The sequence below is a fragment of the Cynocephalus volans genome, chromosome 1 (assembly GCF_027409185.1).
Source record: "Cynocephalus volans isolate mCynVol1 chromosome 1, mCynVol1.pri, whole genome shotgun sequence".
In the NCBI taxonomy this organism is placed as follows: Eukaryota; Metazoa; Chordata; class Mammalia; order Dermoptera; family Cynocephalidae; genus Cynocephalus; species Cynocephalus volans.
In genome coordinates, this window is record NC_084460.1 from 6,871,492 (window position 1) to 6,897,044 (window position 25,553).

General features: G+C 44.4%; 1 protein-coding gene across 4 annotated transcripts in view; it reads left to right on the top strand.

Moving 5' to 3' along the window:
• The first annotated feature begins 19,083 nt into the window (after nt 1–19,083).
• The window catches only part of LOC134378712 (chromatin remodeling regulator CECR2), a 152,120-nt gene continuing 145,650 nt past the window's right edge, over nt 19,084–25,553 (top strand). For all 4 annotated transcript variants that reach the window (XR_010023685.1, XR_010023680.1, XR_010023686.1 and 1 more), the window contains exon 1: nt 19,084–19,244. Coding sequence is in view for 1 of the 4 variants with exons in the window: in XM_063098030.1 (XP_062954100.1) it covers nt 19,119–19,244 (126 nt within the window). In the remaining 3 variants the exon portion in view is untranslated. The remainder of the gene's footprint in view (nt 19,245–25,553) is intronic.

Sequence of the window (25,553 nt, forward strand, 5' to 3'; positions counted from 1 at the left end):
GTACATCTTCTAATTATTTAAAACTGTTTAGCATCTCAGGCAGGGCATGTGTTTGGAATCATGATGCCTTTACCCTCTCCTTTGGCGGAGATTGCCAGTTGTCTTCCAACATCCATTCTCTCCTCTTTCCTCATAATAGAACCCCAGGTTTTTAGCTGGTGGAACACAGAGGTGATGGCTGGGGGACCATGAAGAAGAAACTCTGTGTCAAGGATGGTAAGGCTCCTAAAAGGAGCTGGTATCCCTATTAATTGTCAAGCCTCTATACCTGTCTTCCTTTGGACTTCTTCCTCTGTGACAAATAAAGTCTATGTTGTTTAAGTCATTTTGTTGTTGTTGTTTTACCTGCAGCCAACTTAGTGCTGAATGTAACTCTAACAAGGGCCCCTTCACTCCAGCCTCATGTCTCCGCTTGCAGTGCATTCTCCAGAGCTGTGCCCAAGTTCCAGCTCCTGGCTACCCAGTCTGCCTCTGATGGGGTCCCTGAGCCCTGCTCCTGTCTCTGTACCTTTGTCGCAGAATAGTACATTGTTGAGCTGGTTATTCTCTGACTCTTCTCCATCCTATTAAGTGACCCAAGAGTCTGACCCTAAAGACCTTGTCACTCAGGCTTCCCTGCCAGCTGCTTGGTAAGTGGCTGGGCCACTTGGAGGCATCATTAAGAGGTCAGAAGGCAGGAGGAGAGAGGGACGGGTATGTTTCTTACTCTGCTCTCTCCCTGCTTTGGTGCCCTTAGTCCTGGCACTGGCTACCTTTTTTTTATGACTATTTTTCTGGCAGGGAGATCCCTCTTTCAGCTCTCTCTCTGGGGCTCCATTAACACTGTCACCATCCCTTGCCCCTTCAGGCCTAGGGGTGATAACAGCTTCCATTGTTTCTAGTTCCTAAGGGCCTCAGCATTCTTTGTTGGTTCCTTTAACTTTGCCCCTCCCCTCTATAAAAAATTCTTCATTCATTTCCTTCTTAATTCCATTTCAGTGTGTTTCTGTATCCTGCCAGGACTGTGACTAATAAAATCACTGTGTAACTGTTTGCTTACTTCTGTCTCCTCTCCTAGATTTTAAGTTTCCTGAAGGTAGGGAACATTATCTCTTTTTTACAGATTATAGCATCATAGAATAATTTTTGACACATGAGTGTTGAAGGATGAATAATTAATAAATGTAAAAAACCAACAATATATCTCTCTTCAGTATGCTTTAATAGTTTAGGCTTTTTGTTTTAGGAATTCTATTTGGAATAAATAATGTCTTCCTCTCACCTCTATCCACTAGCAACCCAAACTGCCTTCCTGAAGCAAACAATGTTTGAAATGGTATTTTAATAAAATCCATACATGTAAAACCAATGTTCATATTTCTCCAGATCTTTAAATTTGGATACTACCATTTTAACATACTTTTGAACTTCTAAGGAGACTGGAAGTTCTAAGGCATGAGTTCCTTGATTAAGATACATTTTAGAAGTTTCAAAATATATTACAAGCTCAGAGGACTTTAAAGCACACTAAAGATTCATATGAAAAAGCAAATAGTGAGTCTAAGCTATTCTTCACAGAAGTCCTCAGGAGTTTGGTTATAGAACCACAGTAGCCCTCACCCTGCTTCTGGGGCATCCCATCCTCTCTTCTGGAGGTGTTGGAGCCTGGGTGAGAAACTGCTTTCCTCACTTTCTCTGGTTTTAAACTTAAGAGGTGTCTTCAACTCGTCTCCTTCAGAAGGCACAGCCCGCCAGCTTCATGAGTCTGTCTTTGTAACTTCTCTTCAACCATTGCTCTGCCTTCCCACTGCTGCAAATCTAATCTTTACCCTCCTTACCTCATTCCTGCCTTTTGCAAGTATCCTAAAATAGCTTCACTGATTCCAGTGTGTCTCTCTTAAGTCCTTCCTGGCCCTAGGCAACCTTCCCAAGCTCTTTCCCAATCCTTGCTAACAAACATTCTCCACCATGGATAGCCTTGTCCAGTACCCCCACAAGCACGCCTGCTCCGTCCTGTCTCTGCCAGCCCCTTGTTTTTGTTGTTTCCGTATCTGAAATGCCTCTCTGCCTCTTCTCTGGCTGTGCTCATCTCACCTATAGCTTAAGTTCAGTGCAGGTTTCACCTTCACCATGAGCTCTCCTCTAACAACTCTAAACTCCAATAACTGCTGCCTTATAGGTACCCCATAGCACTCAGTGACAGAGCCAAAGAGTTGAAAGGAACATTTTCCAAATGAGAAAGCTGATTAAGTGATTTATCCAAGGTTATTCAGCTAGTAAGTGGTAGAGCAGGGAAAACGAGACACCCAACTCCTACTTGAGAGCTATGTCCATTACACTGTGCCACTTCTCTTCCACTGTCTTTACATTTAACAGAAATTTGCTTGTGCTCTTTATATGTATTTCATGGAACACAGCTGCTTCTCCCTACACAGACTGAAAGTCCCTCTTGAGACTCAAAGTCATGCCTTTTACTTCTTTGATAGTCTCACAACAAAGAATAGGCACTCAAAAAATCTGTGTTGTATTAAACTAAAAATATTTTGAGTCTTTTGACAATTCCACAGTGCTTTGCACGTGATGAGCACATAATAGACATTTAAGAAATACTAGTTGTTTGATTAGCTGAGTGAAAGACATTCATACATCCAGGCATTCCTTTATTCATGCAACTAAAAAGATATGCATCAGGCACCATCTCCATGCTAGAGGTACACAGATTATGACACGGGACTGTGCTGGGGGTGGGTACACAGAGTTTCAGGGAATATGAACATGTGCGCAGCACTACCATACAATAAAATAAAAAGTCTATTAGAGGTGCACACAGCGGGGTTAGGATTGGGAGGGTCCAACAAACAGGGATGAGTCTTGAAGGACGAATACAATTCCACCAAGTATAGAAAAAGAACTCCAGGAATCAGGGTCAGCAGACACACAGAGGGAGGAAAGTGTGCATTGTTCAGGTAAAAGGAGTGTCAGGGCCATGTGTGTACCGGAGAAGGCAAGAGGCTAGACAGGTAGGCTGGAATCTCCTTGGAGAGAATCTTGCACGCAGCGCTGAGGAGTTTGGACTTCATCCTGCAGGCAATCGTGAGACAGGAAGTGACACTGGGTGGCCTGGAAAGAAGAGCCTGGAGGCAAGGAGACCAGTTGGGACACAATTCCAGACATCCATGGAAGAGAGGATGAGCAGCAGGAAGGGGGTGGGAGGGCAGAGAAGAGGCAGCTGGAGTGGACAGAAATTTTTTTCCTCCCAATTATAAAAGTTATACACGAGAAACAAGCTTAGAAAGACAAGCACAAAAAAGTTAACAGTAACCTGTGGGTAATGGTATTACAAGCAGTTTCTCTTTTTCTTTTCTTTTCTTTTTGGCAGCTGGCTGATCCAAACCCCTTACCTTGGTGTTACCAGCACCACGTTCTACAGTGAGCTAACTGGCCAACCCCCAGTTTTTCTTTTTATGCGAATGCTTTTTCTCTGTATTTTTAAAGTTCTACACATTGAACATATATATTATTCTACCATTATTCATTATATTACATGCATTACTATGATAGGAAAATACTGTTTTTAAAATAACGTATGCTCATTATAAAAGACTTTAGAAATACATAAATATAAAAACGGGAAAAATTTTGAAATCACCCATAAAAATGCTCGTTATAACATTAAGAGAAAAAGGATGCAAAATAATATATAACATATAATCTCATTTTTATTAAAAAATATTTATGTAGAAAAGACTGTAAGGAAATATATCAACATGTTAATAGCAGTTATTTCTGGTGGGGGGATTATGGACAATTTTGTTTTACATTTTGTTTAGTTTATTTCTAAATTCTCCACAATTAGTACGCATTTGTTATTTTTCTATTAAAATTTAAGTTTATTGTTTTTTTCCTTATAAAGGGAACACATAATCTTAATAAAATATTTGAGAAATGCAAAAAGTAGAGAAAGGTTGGGGAGGGGGACATCAGTTGTTATACAGCCCAAAGAGAGACAAAATTTTTATTATATTTCCTTAATAATAGTAGTTACTTTTTAAAAAATTTACCATGCACCAGAAATACTATACTCATTTAATCTTCACAACAAAACTTCAAGGGTACTTCAAAAAATTCATGGAGCGCTGGCTGGTTAGCTCACTTGGTTAGAGCGTGGTGCTGATAACACCAAGGTCCAGGGTTTGGATCACCGTACTGGCCAGCTGCCAAGAAAGAAAAAAGTTCATGGAAGAATTTGTATTATCTTTTAATTGTATATTTCCATGAACTTTTTTGAGTACCCTCATATGAAGTATTATTTTACCCATTTCACAGATCAGCAAATTGAAATGTCAAGAGATTAAGAAACTAGTCCAAGAGGAGAAAGATTGTAAATGATTGAGCTGGGACCATGTATTACCTTTTTCAAAAAAAACCTTATTAAGATACAAATTATATACCATCATATATTACTTTCATGATGGAAAAAAATCCCATTTACTGGTTTAAACATCACAGAATTCTCCAGTTGCTGGGAAAAAAATCACTGTTAACATTTTGATATACGTCCTTCCCTCCTTCTGTGAATGCTATTCTCTGTAACTGAGATTTTCCCAAGGTCTCAGAGGAAGGATAGGATCCGATCCATGCCTTGAAGACAGTGAGAAGGCTGGGCTCAGAAGCGCAGTGGGGGCTCCCGCAGGAGCCAGGGAAGAGGACCGGAACAAAACCTGTGGCTGGAGGAGGAGCCGGGGAGGTGATCGCAGATGCCCGTCTGCTCTCAGCAGTAGGTGAGCGCGTGTGTGGAGAGGGATACCGGGGTCGGCCTGAGTGGGAGCAGTTCAGAACAGCTACGGTAGGAACAGGAAAGGTGTTAACCAGGGAACTCAGGAAAGAATGCTAAGCATCATCAGGACCCGGTGAGACCGAAAAATCATAATTGTTTTTGGCAGAGCCAGTTAGCGCGTTTAATGTGATTTTTCTCTGGCAACAACAATGTGACATAATCTCATTAGTCTCTTCCTCTCAATCTTGCTTTAATGTGCTTTTCTGAACCTTCTCGCACTCTCTACAGGACACTAACGTGTGGTACCTTTATTTTGACAGCAGGGAAGGCCAGTTCAACAGAGGTGCAGAGGGCCGTCTTCTAGCAGGTCAAGGTAAAATTGTGAACTCAAGATCCAAAATTCAATTAGGAAAAATAGTTGGAGGAGCTTTGGCCTGACAGTTTTTGGCTCCATATGAACCGATGATGTGATGAAACCAGCAAAAACCTAATACTAACTTGGTCGTCACGACGCAAACATGCTGGACGGGCTGCTCAGCTCAGTTGGTTTGAGCATGGTGCTGACAACACCAACATGCACGTCCAGGGTTCGATCCCTGTACTGGCAGCCCCACACTCACAAAAAACCCAAAAAACATATACACACGCACACACATGCTTGTCAGATTGAGGGAAGGAGGCAACACTATTGTCTTGTGCATTGGTGAAACAACTTCTGTTTTGTTTTGTTTTACAGGTACAGTCCCAAGAAGAACCTTGACAAACTGCAGCAGGACTTTAGGAAGTCTTAAATCCATGATGTATGAGGAACGAGTAAGCAAAGGACTGAATGAGGAACGAGTAAGCAAAGGACTGAAGCTCTGTCCTTAGTCCCCTGCCCTTCCCGACCCCCGCCCAGGGGCCCTGCCTGGAAGAGCCGCACAAAAGCCTTTCGGGCATACCGATGGCTTCCTTGCCTGTGCCTCTGCCAAGCCCCTCTGATGGCCTTGTGCATCCAGCCGCCCACTGACTGTCCACCCACAAACGCTCACAGTGCCTCGAGGTCACCGGGGATAAACCTGCTTGTGTCCACTTTCTCTCAGCGGTGACATCCTTGTTCCAGACAGTGTTATCATCACTGCCCAGTCAGGCAAGTGACCTAGGACACCTACTTCTCCAGCACCACACATCTGTCACCAAAGCTGTAGGTTCCAGCTCCACACTGTTATCCTTACTTCCCTTTTCGCCGCGCCCTCTACCACCCTGGGCCAGGACCCACTGCTTCCTGCCTGAATTGCTGAATCAGCAATTGTGGCTTCAGTCTCATCTCTAACTAGTCTGACTTCAGTCTGTTGCCTTTGCTCCTTCAAGCCATTACCCACAAGTCTGCCTTTTTTTTTTTTTTTTTTTTTTTTTGTGGCCAGCCGGTACAGGGATCTGAACCCTTGACTGCCAATATCCTAAAAATAAAAATCAGTTTATATCATTCTCTTGCTTAAAACCTTTCAGTGGCTTCCCCAAATGCGTTAGCATAAAGCTTCAACTCTGAACTCAGCACTAAAGGCCCTTCATGATCTGGCTCCTGCTCACATCTCCAGCCTCCTTCTTCCACCACCACCAAGAGCGCTCCCCGCTCGGCTCCCGGCACTGCCCGCTGCTCATGCCGCAGCGCCTCTGGGCTTCCTCCTTGTCCATCCAGCCAGCAAGCTGTCCTTCCCACTGCGCTGAAGCCTCTCCTTGCCTGGAGGCGTCCTCTGGTGCCCTCGTTTAGTTTGGACATCCCTCGTCTGTGCTCCGTAGCACACCGCCTCTATATTCAGAATGCTAATCCTTGATGTATTTGTTTGCCCTCCTCTCCAGATATTAGTGGCCAAAGCGCATGGGCCCTGGCTTATTGAGCTTTGTAAACCTAAACCTGAGTAGAATAGCATGCATGGCAGAGAAAAGGCCTTCAATAAATGATTTTCGGTTTTGTTTGGTTTTGGTTTTATTTACTGCTTACTATGGTCCAGCACCGCTCCAGGTGCTAGGAATACAATAATGAACAATTCAGACCTGGGTCCTGCTCTGAATGCATGAACGAAGAAATATTGAATAAATGAATTGGGAGTACTCACATGGAGAAGAGAGAAATCTTAGAGTAGCAATAACTAGAGTCTTCAAGGGGCTATTAGGTGGAAGAGAAAGTGATAAATTTTCACCTTGCTCTTACATTAAGGATCACTGAGTTAAATTTACAGAGAGGCATATTTCACTTCACTGTAAAAGAAGAGTCTCTGAATAATTAGAATTGATCAAAGCTAGAGAAGTCTGGCTCATGGTGTCCTGACTCCCCACCACAGTAAATGCAGAGTGATCAAGAGAAGGCTGACCTCTGTTCAGCAGTGTCGTAGAGGACATTCCTCAGTGAGTGGGAGGTTGGCTCAGGTGCCCTTTAAGTCATCTTTGGACCATGAGATCATGCTGCACGTCTAACTTTCATTTGTTTCGGTGCTCTCTCTTGCTCACCACCTTTGCACAGTGTAGTTTTTATCTGACTAACATCTCAATTTCAAAGATTTAACAAATACCTTATTGTACCTTAGCGTTACATAGAAGGTGGCACTCTAACCAACTGAGTAACCAACCAGCCCTCAATACATATCATTTTTTGCTCTGCACTTTATTTTCATTCAATACCTGTCTGTAGTATGCAAAGGAATATCTGGAAGCTCATTTATACTCTTTACTCCCATATGCAGCATCTTTGAGTTTATTCTCCTCAGCTCATCACTAAAAATCCAGTAGGGTCTTGGATTTTCCGATGGTGACGATGAAAGTCCTGAAAGGACACAGCTGGATAGTTCACATCCCAATTGGCTTGACAGAGTAGCCAGCAGCTGGGAATCATGCTTTCATCTCAACACAGTCAATTGCATTAGAAAGCCAATGAGGAATAAATTAATCCAGTATCTGATAGTATTATTTTTATAGTTCCCTTAGTTACCTAAAGGCAGCACAACCCAGACCAGCTGCCCCCTTAATGCTTAAGTGACTGTAACCACAAGCTGAGACTCACTCATGCCGATGCCCCAGATACCGGTGCAGTGTCAAGCAAGCAGCCAATCAGCACAAGGTTTCTTTCTATTTGTTAGAATTATAGACTCTGGCACATGAAGAAAAGAACAATAGGACAGGAGACCTGGAGATACTAAGTCTAAGTCCCTGCTTTTCCACATAGAGGCAAGGAATGCTGAGCCCTTGTGCAGGTTTTTCTCACTTGCCAGGCCAGTGGGCTTCAGTCCTAACTCAGAGTAATAATAACACTTTTCCATTCATGTGCAATCTTTCATTCTTCCACCACTGTTGACCCATCGCTGACGGTCCCAGCAGCACCTCTTTTGTTTGGCTCTGTCACCTCGATTTCGGCCTCAGTCGGAATTACCAACAAGAAATGCTACTCTGCGCCATGTGTTATGGGTTTTGAGATACAGACACCTCTGCCCCTGTAAATAAATTGACATCAATTTATTTTTCACAGTTCACCATCTAGCCTTTAGCTAGAAATCTTGGTTGCAAGTTAGGTTCCAAATGGGCACAGGAGATGTGCCCCAAAGGCTGGTGGGTATAGGAAGGAAGGCTACTTTGGGAACCAGAACTATTAGAGATATTTTCAGAGTTCCCAACCTTAGCTGTAAGTATTGTGTCTGGAGAGTTGTCTTTTCTACAGTTAATTAAGAAGCTTGATAACTCATGTTTTGTCTGGCAGGGATGGGCCATTAGATCAGAATGCTTTTAGAAGCCATCATATTAGCTAATGCTCTGCTGGCCTAAGAGGACAGAATCAAATCTGTCCTCCGCACTGCTTGAGTTTACCAGGAATGTCTTGTCCTTCGCACTAAACCCTAACAGTTTAATCATATCCACATCTATACAGCAGCAGCCCAGCCGTGGTTATCAGCGTGCTCTTTCTCACACTCCCCCCTCCCCACCAGCAGGTCTCTTCCCTGAATTTCCTGTTCCTTTTCGATTGTCAGCTCTACAAAGTCAACAACCACACAGGCTCTGTTTCAGGTGTTGTTGACTGAGGCAGGGGGAGATAGGGAGGCTTCATGAACTCGGAAAATAATGAAACCAAAAACATAATAGATTTGAAGTTTGTAGGAACTTTTAGGTCCTCAACTCTTACAACAGTGCTTGAAACATAGTAGCTGCTCAATAAATATTGACAGACCACTGGAACAACTGAAAAAATAACATTGATCCCACAGTTTTACTCATGAAAAGGAGAAATTTTTCCTTTTTTGGGTCAAAGAATGAGTTTAACTCATACAAGGTAATCGTCTTATCTTGTATTGTGATACAACGAATAGTGTTTACCGTAATTGCTGCAAGTAACTTTAGACCATGTAAATGTTTACTCTTCATTTTAAGTTAAAAACAAGGAAATTTGATCTCCATGTTTCTCTTTTTAAAATATACTCAGATCAACAAATCAAAAGCATACCATTACAGGTTTTTTTAAAGTGATGGGGGGCTGGCTGGTTAGCACAGTTGGTAAAAGCACAGCCTTAACCAAGGTCATGGATTCAAATCCCTGCACTGGCTAGCTGCCCAAAATAAATAAATAAAGTGACGGCAATTGAAACCCATTTCACCCTTCTATTTTCTGTTTTCTTATTAAAGGTATAGGTACTCCAAAACATGATGTGGAAATTAAATTAAAAGGCTAAGGCATACTCTACTAGAGGGAGATTTTCACTGCTGTTATTGATTTAATTTTTCACACTCAACTTCGCAGCCTTAATTGACATTTAACAATCAAGTCAATGAAACAATAAATAGATATCTGGTGCCTAATGAGAGACCCAGGAGAAGACATAGTTCCTGCACTCAAAAAGATCATATTTGCTCAGATCCTATATGTACATACACACATACACACACATATGTATATATAGAATGGTCCTTGCCATCTCCATCCTAAAGACATGGAATATAAATGAGTAGAGAAAAAACTCACTTGAGACCTGCCCAGAGAAGTGGAAAAGTCTATGTTTTTAAATAAATATGTCACTTTTGAGTTGAGTAGGTTTAAAACTAGTGAATAATAATTCTTTATAGGTATACAGCAGCTTATATTTTAAATACTTATCTCATTTGCTCCATATGGCAATCATGCAGATAAATGCAGGGGGGGAGCCCTATTACTTGATATCTGAGGAAATGCAGCATAACGCCCAAGCTCACACTTATGCTAGAGTTAAAATCACAATCCCTGGTCTCTCTTTTTTTTTTTTTTTTTTTTTTGGTGGCTGGCCAGTATGGAGACACAAACCTGTGACCTTGGTGTTTTAACACCATCTAACCAGCTGAGCTAACATCCAGGTCCTCTGAATTCTAAAACACTGCTCTTGCCTTTACACTGTATTGTTTTCCCTACCAAATACCATTTTAAGTTTAAATTTTTTTCTAAATTAATTGGTTTTGAATTCAGTAAATTTTTATTTAGGTTTTTTAAGGTCTGAATAAAGATAGCCAACTGTGTTTCTCACCAATTTAAGACCCATCTTCCTTATAAAGCCTCCCCCAAACATTCCAGCTGACACAGTATTTTCTTCTCTGAACTCGTCTCTGAAAGGAGCAATTAGAATGGGTCATTTCTAACATCACTTTATAACTTTAACACCACAGGTATTTCAAAAAATTCGTGGAAGGATTTATATTATCTTTTAATTCTATTTTTCACCAACTTTTTGAAGCACCCTTATATATAGTATTACTTACAGTCTTTACTACAGAGACAATCTTACTGATTTACCAATTGCCTTAGAAAATCCTTGAGGCCAGAGACTGAATTTTCTACCTAAAATGTATTTTTCAATGTTGAACAAAACAAATTAGAGAGACAACTCAGGCCCAGCCAAGGAGTTTGAGGCAGATGTATACAACCCCAGGCACTTTGTCACCCCAAATAATGTGACCTTTAAAATGAGTCAGGATGGTTTGAGGTCAAAGGAATGACACAAGAAGCTAAAATAATTGAAAGTTAGAGAAATTAAGGATTGTAGCTCCTGTGAGAAGAGATTAAGGGACGAACTCATTACGGTTCACCAGCTTCTGAGTGGCCCTGAGAATCGAGATGCTGCAAAGCTATTTGACCTGGTGTCAAGAACAAGGGGAGATGCCACAATAAGATAGGCCAGAGCGGGACACTCCAGGAATTCAGAGAGGAATTTTGGAGCAGAGCAGCATAAATGCAGACTAAGCAACCCAGGGGCAGCAAGAGAGCTAATTCTTGGATACAATTTTTAGAATAGAATTGAACAAGACCTCTTTAGCAGGCAAAAAAAATCTGGTCAGGATTTTAGTCCTAAAGCAAAGAGGGGAGCCATGGTAGAGAGGGCTCCCTCAGCCCCCTTTTAATTCTTACCCATTGAGCACTAAGTTAACTAGCATTTGTCATCACCTCCTTTATGGCTGCATGTGGTGTTAAGACAGTATTTGCCAGGATGCAGCCCTTGCTCTGGTCCAAGCTGGTTTAAGCCGGAGCACAGGAGCAATACCCCAGAGCCGCAGCGTCCTGAACCTCAGGAGCGCCAGGGTTTCTTAACCAGTGTCGGGAGGGTTTTAAGCTTGACACTTTGATTTCATGGCAATAACAAATTACCAGTCATAATGGCAAAATAAAGAGAGCTGTTCATGTAGCCCTGGTCTTGGGCAGCCGTGCAGCTGTTGTCACAGTGCATGGAAGGCTATTGAGGCTTACAAGCAGCATAGCTCACACTGACAACAGCCCTGTTCTCAGGAGTGCTGAGCAAAGGTATGAAGAGCTAGGAAGGAGAACTATGTTACTTTCAGCATGTTTCCACTTCACTCTAGGCTTCAGGAAAGATAATTAACTGGAGAAATGCGTATAGAAATCTCTGTAAATGGGGACACACCTGCACAGAGCACAACAGAGTTAGCAAAATCATTTCCGATTCTCTGTTCACAGTGAATCCTTATAGTGAATTTGGCTACTTATCTCAACATTTTTTTTTTTTAAATTTCTGCAACTTTCTCTCTCAAATTATCTCCTGTTGTCTCTGTCAACTTCTTCCCCAACAGTGGCCTGTCCGTCCTTTTAGATCCCCTATGCATCACTTGTCAAAGTTGCTTTGCAGAATACTCACAACTGACAAACTTCCCATCGTAGGCAAAAGTGTTAGAACCACAGGTTCCATGACAGCTGAGAAGGAGAGATGGGGCAGCAGCTGGAAGGGTGCTGAGAGAGGAAGGAGGCACCAAGATAAGCAATGGTAGCGTTGGCGACATGAGAAAGGGAAATTTTACTTAATCCCTTAACAGCTTGCCTTCTGTTCATTCACTGCCCGTGTGTGCCCTGTGTCCCAGGGTGGTGCTGTGGGCCTTAAACTGAAAACAGTGGACCTGTACCTGTGCGGTGTCACATGTACAGTACGCAGCTTGATGCCACACGAGATGATGAGGTGTACCGAACTTGATGATATGAAAATAGAAACCAAAAGCCTGATACAATACAAGGGGAAAATCGGGATCAGGGAAAATAATCTCAAAAAGTATGGAAATCACTGTAAAATGGAGAAATTAAGTGGAAATAAAAAATCAAGTTTATATGAAGGGCTTGAAAAACATCTTAAAATCTGGTGGTTAACTAGATTACACAGAAATAGCAAGCATGTTGACACTTTAAAAATTATAATCTGCATTCTACCGCAAGCCATTTTTCTGATTAAAACAAATACAGTAACTTGTGTTTTCTGTGAATGTTAAAGATTAATAATACACATCTATTCCACAAACATTTATTTATGACCACTTATTTGTAGACTGATCTAAGGGATCAGAGCTAGGACAGAAATATAGGAGCCCTATGGGCTGTTTCAGTGAAGGAGCTATGGTTTCATTACGGAAATTAAGCATTCACAAAAGGGGTAAGTTGGGAGATGCTGCAGCAGGCCTAGGGAGGTTAGGGAAGCCCGGCCTGGAGTCGTCAACAGGAGGCCGAGAATCAATGACCAGAAGGGCTGAGGAGTCAGCACTGACCGTGCTTACTGCAGTCCTGCAGTGCCCAGGACAGAAGCCATTAACCACACGCGGTGGGTTGAGCACCCAAATGTGACTAGTCCTAATCGACATATCCTATAGTATAAAAATACATACCAGATTTCAAAGACTTGAAAAGAAGAATGTAAATCGGCTGATTAATTGTTTTGTATGATTACATGTTGAAATGATAGTATTTTAGATATATTGGATTTAGGAATATACCTGCCCCCTCCAAAAAAAGGTGGCTCCGTGTTCTTCTTTCTGACCCAGTTACACTGTTACTGACTTCACTACTCCTTTAATGAAATTGTATTCCAGCTCCCAGGCTCATCCATGACTCTTTCCTCTTGCTCTTCTCCTGGCTAATAATAACATTCTTACTGGTTCTCCCCTCACGATGTCTCTTACATCCCCTCGCCTTTTGATATCACTGGTCTCCACCCTGAGCCGGGTCCTTTTTATCTCACTATTATAGAAATTTCCTAACTGGGTTTCTTTCCTCTAGTTTTTCCTCCATCTACTCTATCTTGCCCAGTATAGTAAGATTTATCTTTTTTTTTCTTTTTTGGAGGCTGGCTGGTATAGGGATCTGAACCCATGACCTTGGCGTTACAAGGCTGCACTCTCACCAGCTGGGCTAACTGGTCAGCCCCCATGTTATCAATTTTAAGAAGGCCAATTTAATTTTAATAATTAACATTATTGGGTTTTTTCCTTTCTTTTTCCATGTTGAGTTTAAGGCGACAAGGAAGCATTCAAGTGGTATTTGGCAAAATGACACTGGGGCCCAACAGAAGCGAGGTGGCAGAGGTGCACCATGAAAAACACGACCTGTACGGCTGTGAGAGGGAGTGAGTTTCATGACGGAGAAAGCAGAGAGGCTGTGGAAGGAATGAAGGAAAGTAAGCTCCACATCAGGCTTTTGAAGGATTCTGAATTTCCTATGATTTTATGCCATTACTTAAATCATAGTTATACAATCAAATTAATCATTTAATTGGTGCCTATTAGGGAGGATTCCCCCAAAAGTCTATTCTGGTTGAGAAGAAGAGATAACTCCAAACACAGTGAAAGATTTAAGTAATCCATCAAAATAAATACTAGAAAGATGGCCCAAAGAAGTGTTTGACAAGTGAGTCATGCAGACTGTAGTCTCCTGTGTAAGACTACGTGGAGAGACACCCATGCTAGGGTGTTTTAGGAAAGCTGTAGGAAGGGAGTGAGTGTTGAGTGGGTCATGATCCGAAAGGAGAGTTGCAGTCTTTCTGGGCAAATAAAAGGTCATGTTCAAAAGACAGGAAGCCAGGAGATCCAGCGGGTGAGAGAACCAGTTTGGCAGGAGGAAAGGAGACATTGGTGGTGGGGTGGGGAAGGCAGATAAGGCTGGAAAGGAAGGTTGAAGCAGAATTTTGGCAGGTCTTGAATAAGAATCTAGCAGAGTTGGGACTTCTCATGAGCAAGGGAGCATCACTGAATTGTGGCAGGTGAGTGACATGACTGAATTTACATTGCAAGAATGTCAATCTGGCTTTATTTTAGAGGTGAAAGCCGCAGAACTCAGGGACCATTAGTTCAAGCCCTTCTTCTCACAGATGAGGTACAGAGAGAGTAAAAGGCTTTCCTTAGAGAGAACCAAAATTTTCTGACCACTAATTCTAGTAGTCACTTATTCACTTTCTACAATTCCTAAAATTTTTATTTATTTATTTATTTATTTGTTCATATTTTTTATTGAATCATAATTGATTATACATATTTTGGGGATTCGATGTTAACATATGTTGATCAAATCAATATTACTAGTATGTATATTCTTACAAATTGTACTTATTCTTTATGCCCCTTGTCCAATCTCTCCCTATCCTCCTCTCCCTCCCCTAGATTTCTTCTCTGCTTCTGAAAGAGTGATGGTTACTCTGTTGATTTGTTGCCTAGATGATCTGTCCAATGCTGAAAGGTGTGTTCAGGTCCCCCAATGGTATCATAGAGCAGATGTTTCTTATGTCACTCTGGAATGGGCTTTGTGGAGAGAAACATTGTCTTCTTTTCTTTGGTCTCTAGTGGTGACTCTCCTTGTGTCGATGCACTCCAGTGGCTCGTGGACCATCTGCGTGGTGGTTGTGATGTCTAGCCCCTTTTGCAGCAGCCATGATTACTGTGGTGGCTGTAGTGGGCCACCCACATGGAGGAGATGTTTTTGGCATGCTCCTTGGTGCTAGTGGTGTGCCTGGTTGTGGGCTGGGGGGGGGGTCCAGTCCCCGGCTTGATGCCCTGGGCCCCAGGGCGGGGCTCCGAGATGCTGGTGGTGTGCCTTGTTGTGGGCTACAATTTCTAAAATTTTAAACTAGCCTGGTTTATAGCCCTCTTTGGAACAGGTACATTATGCAATGCAGCTCTGTAATGAGAAAAGCGGGGGGGGGGGTGTGCTTTAAGAGGTGTCGAGAGTTTGTGAGGTACCTGGACTTCAGTTATTCACAGTAAACTAAAGTGCTGAAACAGTGGCTATACTCTGCCCCAGCTCCAAGCTGATTTGGGGACTGAAACAAGGAGTATCCAGAGCAGGCTGGTAGACCAAGGGAGAGAAAGGGCATCTTCAGTAGAAGAGAGAAGCAGCATGACCCCGTAGAGAGAACACCAGCTGAAGAGTGACAAGACATGGATGCTGGACCTGGTTAGCAGTGGCTATGCAAAAGCCACACTTTCCTATGCCTCATCCCTTCCAAGTTCAAACAAATCAAGTTACAAATTATTTAGTTGATCATGGGGAACTTACGATGTATTTCCCAAAGAAAGAATGTTATAAAAAGATAGTTTCCCAGATCATCCTCCAGGAACCTGTATAAATCCCATCATAGCTGAAATTACTTCATATTTTGCAATGGGAAATATAAATATTTTTGTAACATTAACTTATAAACAAAACAGAAAATTTAAAAAAAAATTTTTTTTTTTTTTTGGCAGCTAGCCAATAAGGAGAACTGAACCATGGGCTGGGTGTTATAAGGCTGTGCTCTAACCAACTGAGCTAACCAGCCAGCCCCGTTTTTTGGTTTTTGGGGTTTTTTTTTAATGGAAAACATTTAATTAGAAGAGAATATGGAACTGAAGTTTGTGAAGAACATAAAAGAATTACTTCTAGGTACTTTCAAGGTCATCTGAAGTTAATGGCACTGGCTCACAAACAGAAAAGAGCAGGAGTGAGAAACAGAAAGGAGCTGGGTGTGTTTTTAAGGATGATGATACAACTGATGTTTGGAGGGTGAAAGAATGGGCCAGGTGGAAAAAGTCAGGAGAGCGGTACCACTCAGAATCGAAGGCAGAAAGGAAGGTGGTCAAGTGTCCAGCACGTCAGCACAGGGGTCATTAATCTAGATTCCAGGAGATCAGGCTGGAAATTAGTCCACAAAATGGATCTGAGGCAGTTAAGTCCAAGGGGAAATGTGGGACCAATGTCCAAAGGAAGGTCAAAGATTCAGGGTAGAGACAGGAATCCAGACGGGAGGTGGTAGGAGATCCATCGGAAGGCCCTAGCGGGACCCCAAATTCAGGAAACTCAGGGTCCAGACTTACAACCAGACCCAAGACACTTTAGATTCCTCAGCTCCTGGAACCAGGATCTGTTCCAGTCTGTAGGGGAAGGCTGGGGTTAGGGTGGCGGAGCTGGGGAGGGTGGAGAAGAGCGCAAAGGAGAGGAATCAGGCAAAAATGTAGTGACTGAAGCAGAGCTGGAGAATGACAGAAGGAAACAAGTCTAAAGCTGATGTGCCACACAGGAGAGCCTCTGAGGAACATGGCAGCACAGAGGGCAAATCATGCAGAGCGCAGAGCGGAAGAAAGGTGCTGATAGAGACAGGCGGCAGATCTGTGCCCGCCGCCAGGGGGCACCTCCAGTTCCAGGACAGCTTTGTTGATTTACAGGGCTGGGCAGTGGTGTGGAGCACGGACAGGACAAAGCAGCCTTGGCGGGGCTTGTCCCCAGCATCCAAGGAGTATCTGAAGAGTAGCCAGATCTTCTCCCCTCTCTGCTTCCTGGTATTGTTAACGTCCTAGGCACTATGACTAGAGGCTGGTTGAGAGGCCGGGTGAGAAGTTAAAGAGCGATCAGAGGTAAAGGTGGGATTGAGAAGACAGAGAACCAGGAAGAAGAAGGTGGTGAGAGAAGAGCCAGCATATCACAGATTAGAAACAACTGTGAACAGCAGCAGCAACACTTAAAAAAGTAGGGGGAAAGTGTGGAAATCAAACTGTTTGTGAGGAAATGAAGGAAGTGCAGAAAACATCTAATTCACGTTGGGCGATGACTTCCACAGTGGCCTGTCACCCTTTTCCCATCTCGTCTGTTACTGGAATAACTACAGAGTAGCTGTGCTTTGTAAACACACGCAGACGTAGCCTCTGCTCCTTGGGAGCATTTAGACGTGATCTCATTTTTGTCAAAGGTTAAAACACGTGGTAGAGTTTGAGGATGAATTTTTTAAAAGCATCAGTTGTTCCAGGTAATGAAAGAGCAGAACTTTCGGGCTGTTTCTATGAAAGGGGTGCGCGGGGGTGGGGAGGGCAGTGCTAGAAGATGAAGTGTTTTGAGATTAGATGATTCACAAAAGGTACACGTAAATATATATTTTCTTTAAGAATTTTTGTAATATTTCTAAATGCTGCCTTATACTAATACAGGAGGTTATTAAAATTATCAGAATAAGGTGAGATGGGGGGGGGAATTACCCAGACACACTCCAAAATCTATCACGTCATTTCGTTCATCATGCTGGCCACTCTCCAGATTTTAAACTGCTTAAATGTAGAAGAGGATCTTTGATTTAACCGCTCCACACTCAGTGACTGTGCCTGTCACTCAATACGTACTTGACTAATTTGTGCGATGCGTCAGGGGCAGTGTTTCCTACCTGAGAGGTGCACTACAGAACCCAGCTAAGGTCCTCTGAGACTTGCAGTACTAAACACGTAAGTGACCGATACAAACATCTGGGCACTCAGTGTAGTTTTTCCAAACTTCAGGTCTGTTTTGAGGTGACCTTTTCCTTCGGGTTTAGCAGAATTCCAGCGTGCTGCGGCCGCCAAGGTTCCTAGAGCACCCGCCTGGACGCTCTACCGGAGCCACCCCCTCAGCCCGGGTGCAGGTCTCCACCCCCCAGGGCACTGCCCACACTCTCCTCCTCCCCACCCCCGCTTCCTAACCGCAGTGCGCGCACTCTTCCAGGCAGCTGTTCTACAGCCAGGGCACTTGCAGGGCTCCCAGCCCGTCTCCTCCAGGGCGGTCACACGTGTCCATTCCCTAGGGGTGGGGTGGGGGGATCGCTCTTCCCGCTAGGCCGCTGATTGGTGCCTCCCCCTACCCCACCCTTCCCGCCGCACTCCAGCCTCCATCCTACTTAGTTCCAGCTTAACCAGCCCCACCACCTTCTTCCCGTGGAGTAGAGAGCCGCTTTAGAGCTCCTTGAGGCACCCTTCTCGTTAAAGAACAGGTGGAAACCACTTCACTTCTCTAGGTCTCATATTTCTAGGGTGGACAGCCCACTCACTCCCCTATACTATCACCAACATCAATGATAACCGAACTCCCACACGTGCACGTTTCTGGATCTAGCCCCTGCCGAAAGCACCACCCAGCGGGCCCTTTAAAAGGACGCGACCACTCAGGCCGAGTGGGGGTGGAAGGGACCCTTTTTGTCCTTCCTCAAGAAAGTCATTAAACTCCTCAGTCCCAAACACCCGGAAAGCGCAGTGTGTCTCCTAACAGTCTACGGCGTGCACCCCGCTCCCTTCACATCACACCGCTCCTCTTTCTTGGGGGGCTGAGTTTCCTATCCCCTCCCCCTCCTCTCCCAATGCAGCTGTCCGGGCTGGGGGTGGGGAGCGGGGGCGGGGGTTGTTGTTGTGGTGAGGGCAGCCCCGCCCCCTCCTCGTGGGCGGCCCCTCCCCCAGGCCCTCTGCTCGCCCCCTCCCCCGCCCCCCCCCAGCCCCATCTGTTTTCCCCAGCGGTGAGTTGATTATATTGTATGGGACGGGGGTGGCTGCAGCCGCAGGATGGGGCGAGCGCGCGGGCCCCGCCGGCAGCCGGAGCAGCAGCCGCGCCAGTGACTCGGGACCCCGAGCCGCCGCCCCCCGCCCGGGTCGCCCGCCCTCGGCTCCTGCACACGCCGAGCCGCGGCAGCCGCGGGAAGAGCCGCCCGGCCGCCGCCCCCGCCCGAGGAGCCGAGGCGCCGGGGCGCTGAGGGCTGCGCGGCGGCGGGAGTGCGAGCGGGCGAGCCGAGCGCGGGCAGCGGGGCGGCCGAGGCGCTCCTCGAGCCCGGGGCCCCGCACGCCGTGCGGGGAGATGTGCCCGGAGGAGGGCGGCGCGGCCGGGCTGGGCGAGCTCCGCTCCTGGTGGGAAGTGCCGGCCATCGCGCACTTCTGCTCTCTCTTTCGCACCGCGTTCCGCCTGCCCGACTTTGAGATCGAGGTGAGTGGCCGCGCGGAGCGGAGGCGCGCGCTGCGCCCCGTTCTCTCTCTGCCCCACGGGCGTCCCGGGACTCGGTGCGGGCGGGAGCTGGGGCCCGGGAGACGTTCGCTGGGAGCCGGAGCCGGGCGGGGCGCGCGGCGCGGCAGGGCGGGCTCGGGCCGCTCCTGCTCCGCACCGAGTGCGGCGTCCGGCTTGGGACGGTCGCAGGGGGCCGCGGCGCCCACTGCGGCTCCGGAAGGAGGCGACGCGGGCCACGGGGGGGGGGGGGGGGCGGGTCTGCGCTTTGGTGGGAGCGGGCCCGGGGCGGCCCTCCCGGGACTTCTCTGGAAGGGGCTGCGCGGGGGCGGGCGCGCTCCCTCCGCGGTGCCATGGAGGCGGCCGCAGCTGCTCGGGCGCGGGCGCGTGGGGGGGGGGAGCACTGGCGGCGGATTAGCTCGGACCGGGCGGGGAGGCGGCCCCGGGCCTGCGGGGGGCTCCGCGGTGCTGGGGGGCGCGCTCCCACTTGGGCGGGCGCGTGGGGGGGTCGCACTTCGCCGATTCGCGGAGGCCCGCAACTCTGGGGGGGGTGCTTGGGCTCACTTCGGGCCGGCGGCGCCGGGGCCTGGGCTCGGGGCGCTGTGCGCGGGGGCGCGGCGGCGCGGCGGCGCGGAGCCCTTGCTCGGGCCCGGGCGGCGGAGGGAAAGTTTGGGACTCCGTTATTCTCCAGCAGCCTCTTTATTCCGGGAGCTCTTTGAGTTGATTCCACCATTATTCCCCCGGGAGCGTGGCGGCGAGGATGGCTTTTCCGGCGAGGCCGAAGGTGCTTTCAGACCCGAGGCTTTGTGAGCTGCACTAGCAGCGAGGGTCCTGGTGGCCGGGATGGTGGCGGGCAGGGTGAGGGCCGGAGTGCACACGACGGCCCAGAGGAGCAGCCCGCCCGGGCATCCTCCTGCCCTTTATTTTCATTTTTGGAAGAGGTGTGAAATACTTGATTGGTTGGCAGGTTGAATTGCTTTCTCTGCTGTGGCGGTGGGTGCAGGGACTTACCACCCTTCGCCTTTCCCCAGAGGTATCTGGAAAGTGTTGGTCAGTTTTGTTGCGGTTCTGCCGGTGGGCTCGCCCTGAAGTGATCAAAATTAGAGCCACTCATGGGGAGGGGCGAGTCGTCGCCGTCCCCGTCCCCACCCCCACCCCCACCCCCACGTCGCTTACTTTCTGCCGCTTCGGATTGATTCTAATTCGTTTGCCCCGAAGGTCTTTGCCTCACCTTTGTTTTTAGGTTCAGTGGTGTTTGCTAAAATATCATTCGCTTCTCGTATGAATGAAGTGTGGGAACTGGGAACTCGCTCTTGCTGCCGTTAATGAAATCGGGAAAATAAAAAGATCAAAAGGGCTGGGATGGGAGATGGAGAGGAATGTGGGCTGATGAACTAGGGCCACTCGCTGGCTTCTGGCGACTCTTATTGCTTAAGCTGATTAAAACAGTGTGATTAAATCGTAGGCTTCTCCAGGTTTTAGGCATGGAAAGCAGCCACAGCGTTTGTTTTCAAAGTTTGGACGTGAACGTAACAAGCACGATTTTTATAATAAAAATTTTCCTGAGACAATTGTGTATATTAACTAAAGAAGAGAAACAGGGCCATAGAAAGTAAGGGTTTGGGAATCCTAAAAGTCAGGAGGTGTTTACCAGTTATTCTAGGGTCCTGCGTTTTCTTCAGCTGGTATGAAACCGTGAGTAGTGTAGTTAAGCCCTGCTGCTCAAAATGGTGGCTGTGTGGGAGGTGTTGCTTGTGACAGTGTCCTCTCGGGTGCTGTGAAGTTGCCCCATTCATTTTTTTTCCTTGCAAAATAAAACGTTGCGGTGATGCTGGGATTACAAGTTTAGTGTTTAAGGATCCATTCTAAAAACATTGTTGGAAAAAAATCTCATGTCTCAAAATCCATATATTCCCATTTTGTTGATAGAAAAATAGAGGTAACTCACTTTGCCTTAGGTACTTATAGCATGTCTAGAGTAACATATAAATAACTTGTTTTCTGTTCTGAAAAATAAACTTGTGCTTTCTAACCATTAGCTAGTATAATTCCTAAAGGAAATGTAAGCTGATTGAAGAGGTCAAGTTTATGTGTGCGACAGAAATGAAAAAACATTGCACTTTACATGGTGAATAATCGGGGCTATTTGAGATGACTGTTTTCTCTTTTGATTTTAGTGTCTCTTGTAAATGACACTTTCTTTGGTTAAAATATATTCTGTCTGAAATACATGAGACACAAATGAGTATTTGGGTTCCAACATATTTTAAGAACTACCCATACCTATTTTTATTACATGTTCAGTAAATGGATAACAAAAGATAGTGACTTTTTTCTCCTGCAGTTCTCGTATAATTCTTCCAACTAGATGTGTTTTGATATGGCTAATGTAAATTTAAACTTAAAGTTTTCAGTAGTTATCAAAAAACTAAAATTTTTATATTAATTTTTTCTAGACTACTTCTTTTTTTTTTTTTTTTTTTTTTTTTTTTGGCGACTGGCCAGTACAGGGATAGAACCCAGGACGTTGGTGTTGTCAGCACCACACTCTCACCAACTGAACTGACCGGCCAGCCCTAGACTTCTAATGTATTTGACTCTTTTGATAGCGCAGAAGTCACTGAAAACACTATCAATTTTGATTCTCTGAGTATAATTAAATGAATTTATTTTTATTTTCCTTAGGTAATTAAAAAAAAAAAAATTTAATAGTTTATTGTCCCAACAGTTTGAGAAGCAATTTTTTTGGTTAGACTTTATGATGCAGTGAAAGACCCTTATAAAAAGAAAAAACAACTCTAATGCTGTGTTGTGCCTGTTAGGCCATGTGCAAAGGCCCTACAATCTTGATTTACTGCACTTTAAAAGATAGAAATGATAATATCAAATGGTAGAAGTTGGATATCAGGTGGTTGGTTTGTTTTTTTTTAAGGAAACCAGTTTTCAGCAGTGGAAAAGATCTCACTTTATCTTTGACCATCAGGCTGAACCCATGGATTTATAGAAAATGTAGGAAGCAGAATGCTCAAGGACTTGGCTTCTATTTATCTAAAGTGAAGCAATCTCTCAGATAGGTGAAGGGGTGGGAGGGATTCATGCTGCAGTTCTGCAAGAGGTCAAGACCTCCCTCTCAGAGAACTGGTCCTCAAAGTGTGGATATTTTTATTTTTGTGAGCCAAAAAAATCTTTTTATTCTTTTGATGAACCTGGAATATAGAGGATTTCTTTAGAAGGGTCAACGTACTTGATTCTTGGTTTTAGGATATGTTTAAGGACTTGTATGTTGCTGTCTCCGAAATAAGGGTTCTGTTGTCCTCAGACCAAAAATTTGTGAGTGTATAACAATAGTGCTTTATTTAAGCCGTTCAAATTCCTGGCTTTAATAATAATACATAAACATTATATAAAACTTAAAATCATAACAAAGTGTAGAGGAAATAATTTAAAAATCCCATAATGACCACTCAGGGATTAAAAAACTTTTATCTGTTAACATTGTATCCTACCACTCAGGAATAAAAGTTATTTACTTAATAACTTTAGAAATTTCTAAATATGCTCATAATGTATTTCTGCCATAAGTTAGTTGTTATTTTTCAGATAAGGAGATTGAGGTATTGTTGGATATGATAGTAGATTAATGACACTGAATTCAGTAATTAATATCATTAAGTATCTGCTATGTGCTTAACACGGAACTGGGGGATTTAGCAAAGAAGCTCATAACTGGCCTTCTCTGCCTCAGAAGACTATTTGTTATTTCAGAACCAGCAATTGTATACTACTTCGTTTAAATCAACTATTTTATAATTGCTTAACATTCTAGTGGGTTAGGTTGGCTAAGTTTTGTCCTGATTCAAGAAATGAACCAGTGGTTGATTGACCTCCTCCCAAAATTTGATACTGATTTTTCGCCTAGCCAAGTGCTCTTTACAGTGAACAGTAGGGTATCACTTGACTAAAGTAAGGTAAGGGAGGATAGAATGATTTTCAATAATCTGGTCGTATAGAATTAGTTGAATGGCTTGTATAGTAGCAGCATAATCAAAATAATCTGATTATCCTGTTTACCTTTTTTTTTTTTTTTTTTTTTGAGCTTCCTTACTTTGAGTACTTAATCTTTCACCTTCCTTGTGTCTCCTTGTGGTTGTATGTGGGCAAAATCCCTTAATCAACATGATGATCTGGGGTAGTATTCAGATTCCTGAATTCCATCCTTGGTGCTTCTTTGGATCCAGCCCCTCAATCAGGAGCATCAAGGCATCAATTATTAAACATTAAAATAAGTAATGAAACTTGCTAAGAGAAACCTATAAGTATGTAAGTCATATCAGCAGTTCCTAAGCTTGCTGCCAAGGCATGGGCTAGAGATTCTGTGTTGGTGTACATATATGTAATTTGTTAGAGGAAAGGGCCTACTGCTTTCATCAAAATCTGGAAGAAGTCCCCAAGCACACAAAGGTTAAGATGCCGGAACTAGATGAAAGAATAAGTTGGCCCTGATTAGGGAATCAGAAGCCTAGTTTCATGACACAAGAAGCACTGGACTAGGAGTTAGGAAACTTGTGTTCTAATTGTGCCATTAACTACCTCTGGGACCTAATGATAAGTGATCTTTTTGTAGCACCTTATACATTTTCAAAATGTATCTCACTCTATCCTTAGCTGTCCTTAACCATTACCATGAGGTAGGGGTTATGTTTATTTTTCAGATGTGGAAATTGGAAGAGAGGCTAAGTTGTTTGCACAGGGTCTCTCACCTGCATCTCAGATTCTTTCATACTGAATTCTGTGCTGTTGCTGGTACACCACGCTGATTCATTATCTATAAAATGAGGGGCCAGATCGGGAAGTGATGGCTGAGATCCCACAGTGCAAGTCTAGAGTTCTTTTGTTCTTAATAATGTGGGGTGCAGAAGATCCTCTTTCAAAAGTTCTGCTGAACAAAGTGCAGAGGGGACAAGTTCATGTATTCATTCATTTTAGCAGATGTTTATTAAGCACTGTCCTTGTGCTAGGTAGTGTAGTAGATGCTGGAGTTACAGGTGTGAACATAATACAAAAATACCTGCCCTCTTTTTAGTGGAATGAGACAGTAAACGAATTGGTAAATGACATATATAGTATGTCAGAGAGTCATAGGAAATAAATCAAGGTGGAGGCATACAGAGGGCCAAGTTGAGGGGGGTGGGTTTGTTGCAATAAAAAATAGGTATGGTCTCACTGAGAAGATAGCATTTGAGTGGGACTGAAGGAGATGAGTAATTTAAAAATTAGTAGTTTGTCACACTAATCTGTATAATGTAAGTTATCAGATGGTGAAATGTCTTCTGAAGATTCAGAATCTGCCCTCAAAATTACAGAAGGGCAAATCTTTATGCTGCATGAAATTCTGAAAGGGGAGAATGTTCTGTCATAATGTAGCTCTCTCCGAAAGTGAATGCCTGATCTCCTTTCTATTTATACAAACATTTTGAAAGGAAAGGCTTTCTTCTCTTCCTCCTCTTCCTCACCCCCACCCCCTTGAAGCTTCAATGGGGCAGTTGGGATTTGCTGTAGTTGAAGAAGGGGCAGTACCCTGTCATCTCTGAAAGACAGCCTGTGTTAGCATCTGGCTTGCTTTACGACGGAAGTTAAGTTCGGTCTTGCTTAATTTTCTGGAACACTGTTAGGAAAGCCTAAAATACAACTTGGCAGCATTTAATGCAACCAGCTGTCTGCCCTTAGATCAGGAGAGGTGTGTTAGGGGTCAAGAATGAGGAGTCCTGGTATAGTGCTGGAGAACTGCAAATGCAGAGGTGGTCTAGGTAGAAATGCAGCATGGAGAGACAGCCAAGAGGGAGCTTCTGACTGTGGTCTTAGATCTAGTTGATGTGATTGAGCACATTTCAAAAGAGACCAATCAGAAACCTGTATTGTGGGCCCACCTGTGTCATTAACTTGAATTGTGATCTTAGGCAGATCACTTTGGGTTTCACATGCCCTATCTATGAAATGGGACTTTTAGACTACGTGATTCCTAGGTATTTTCTAGGTCTAAAGCTCTGTGATTTGAGGAACGTTTCTCAGCATGCATAGCACTATTTTAACTCGTTTAGAATGTCACTGACCTCATGGTTAGGATCAAGTTTAGGATCCATGTCTTATAAATTAATGTGTTAAGTGAAAGCTGCAGATTCATCCTTGGTGTGTTTTCAGATATATGAATTATTTTCTCTTTCTGTTGAATTTTGTCTGCAAGTAAGCTACTTTGAGAATAGCTTTTGAGGCTTGAAGATTGACATTTTCACTGTC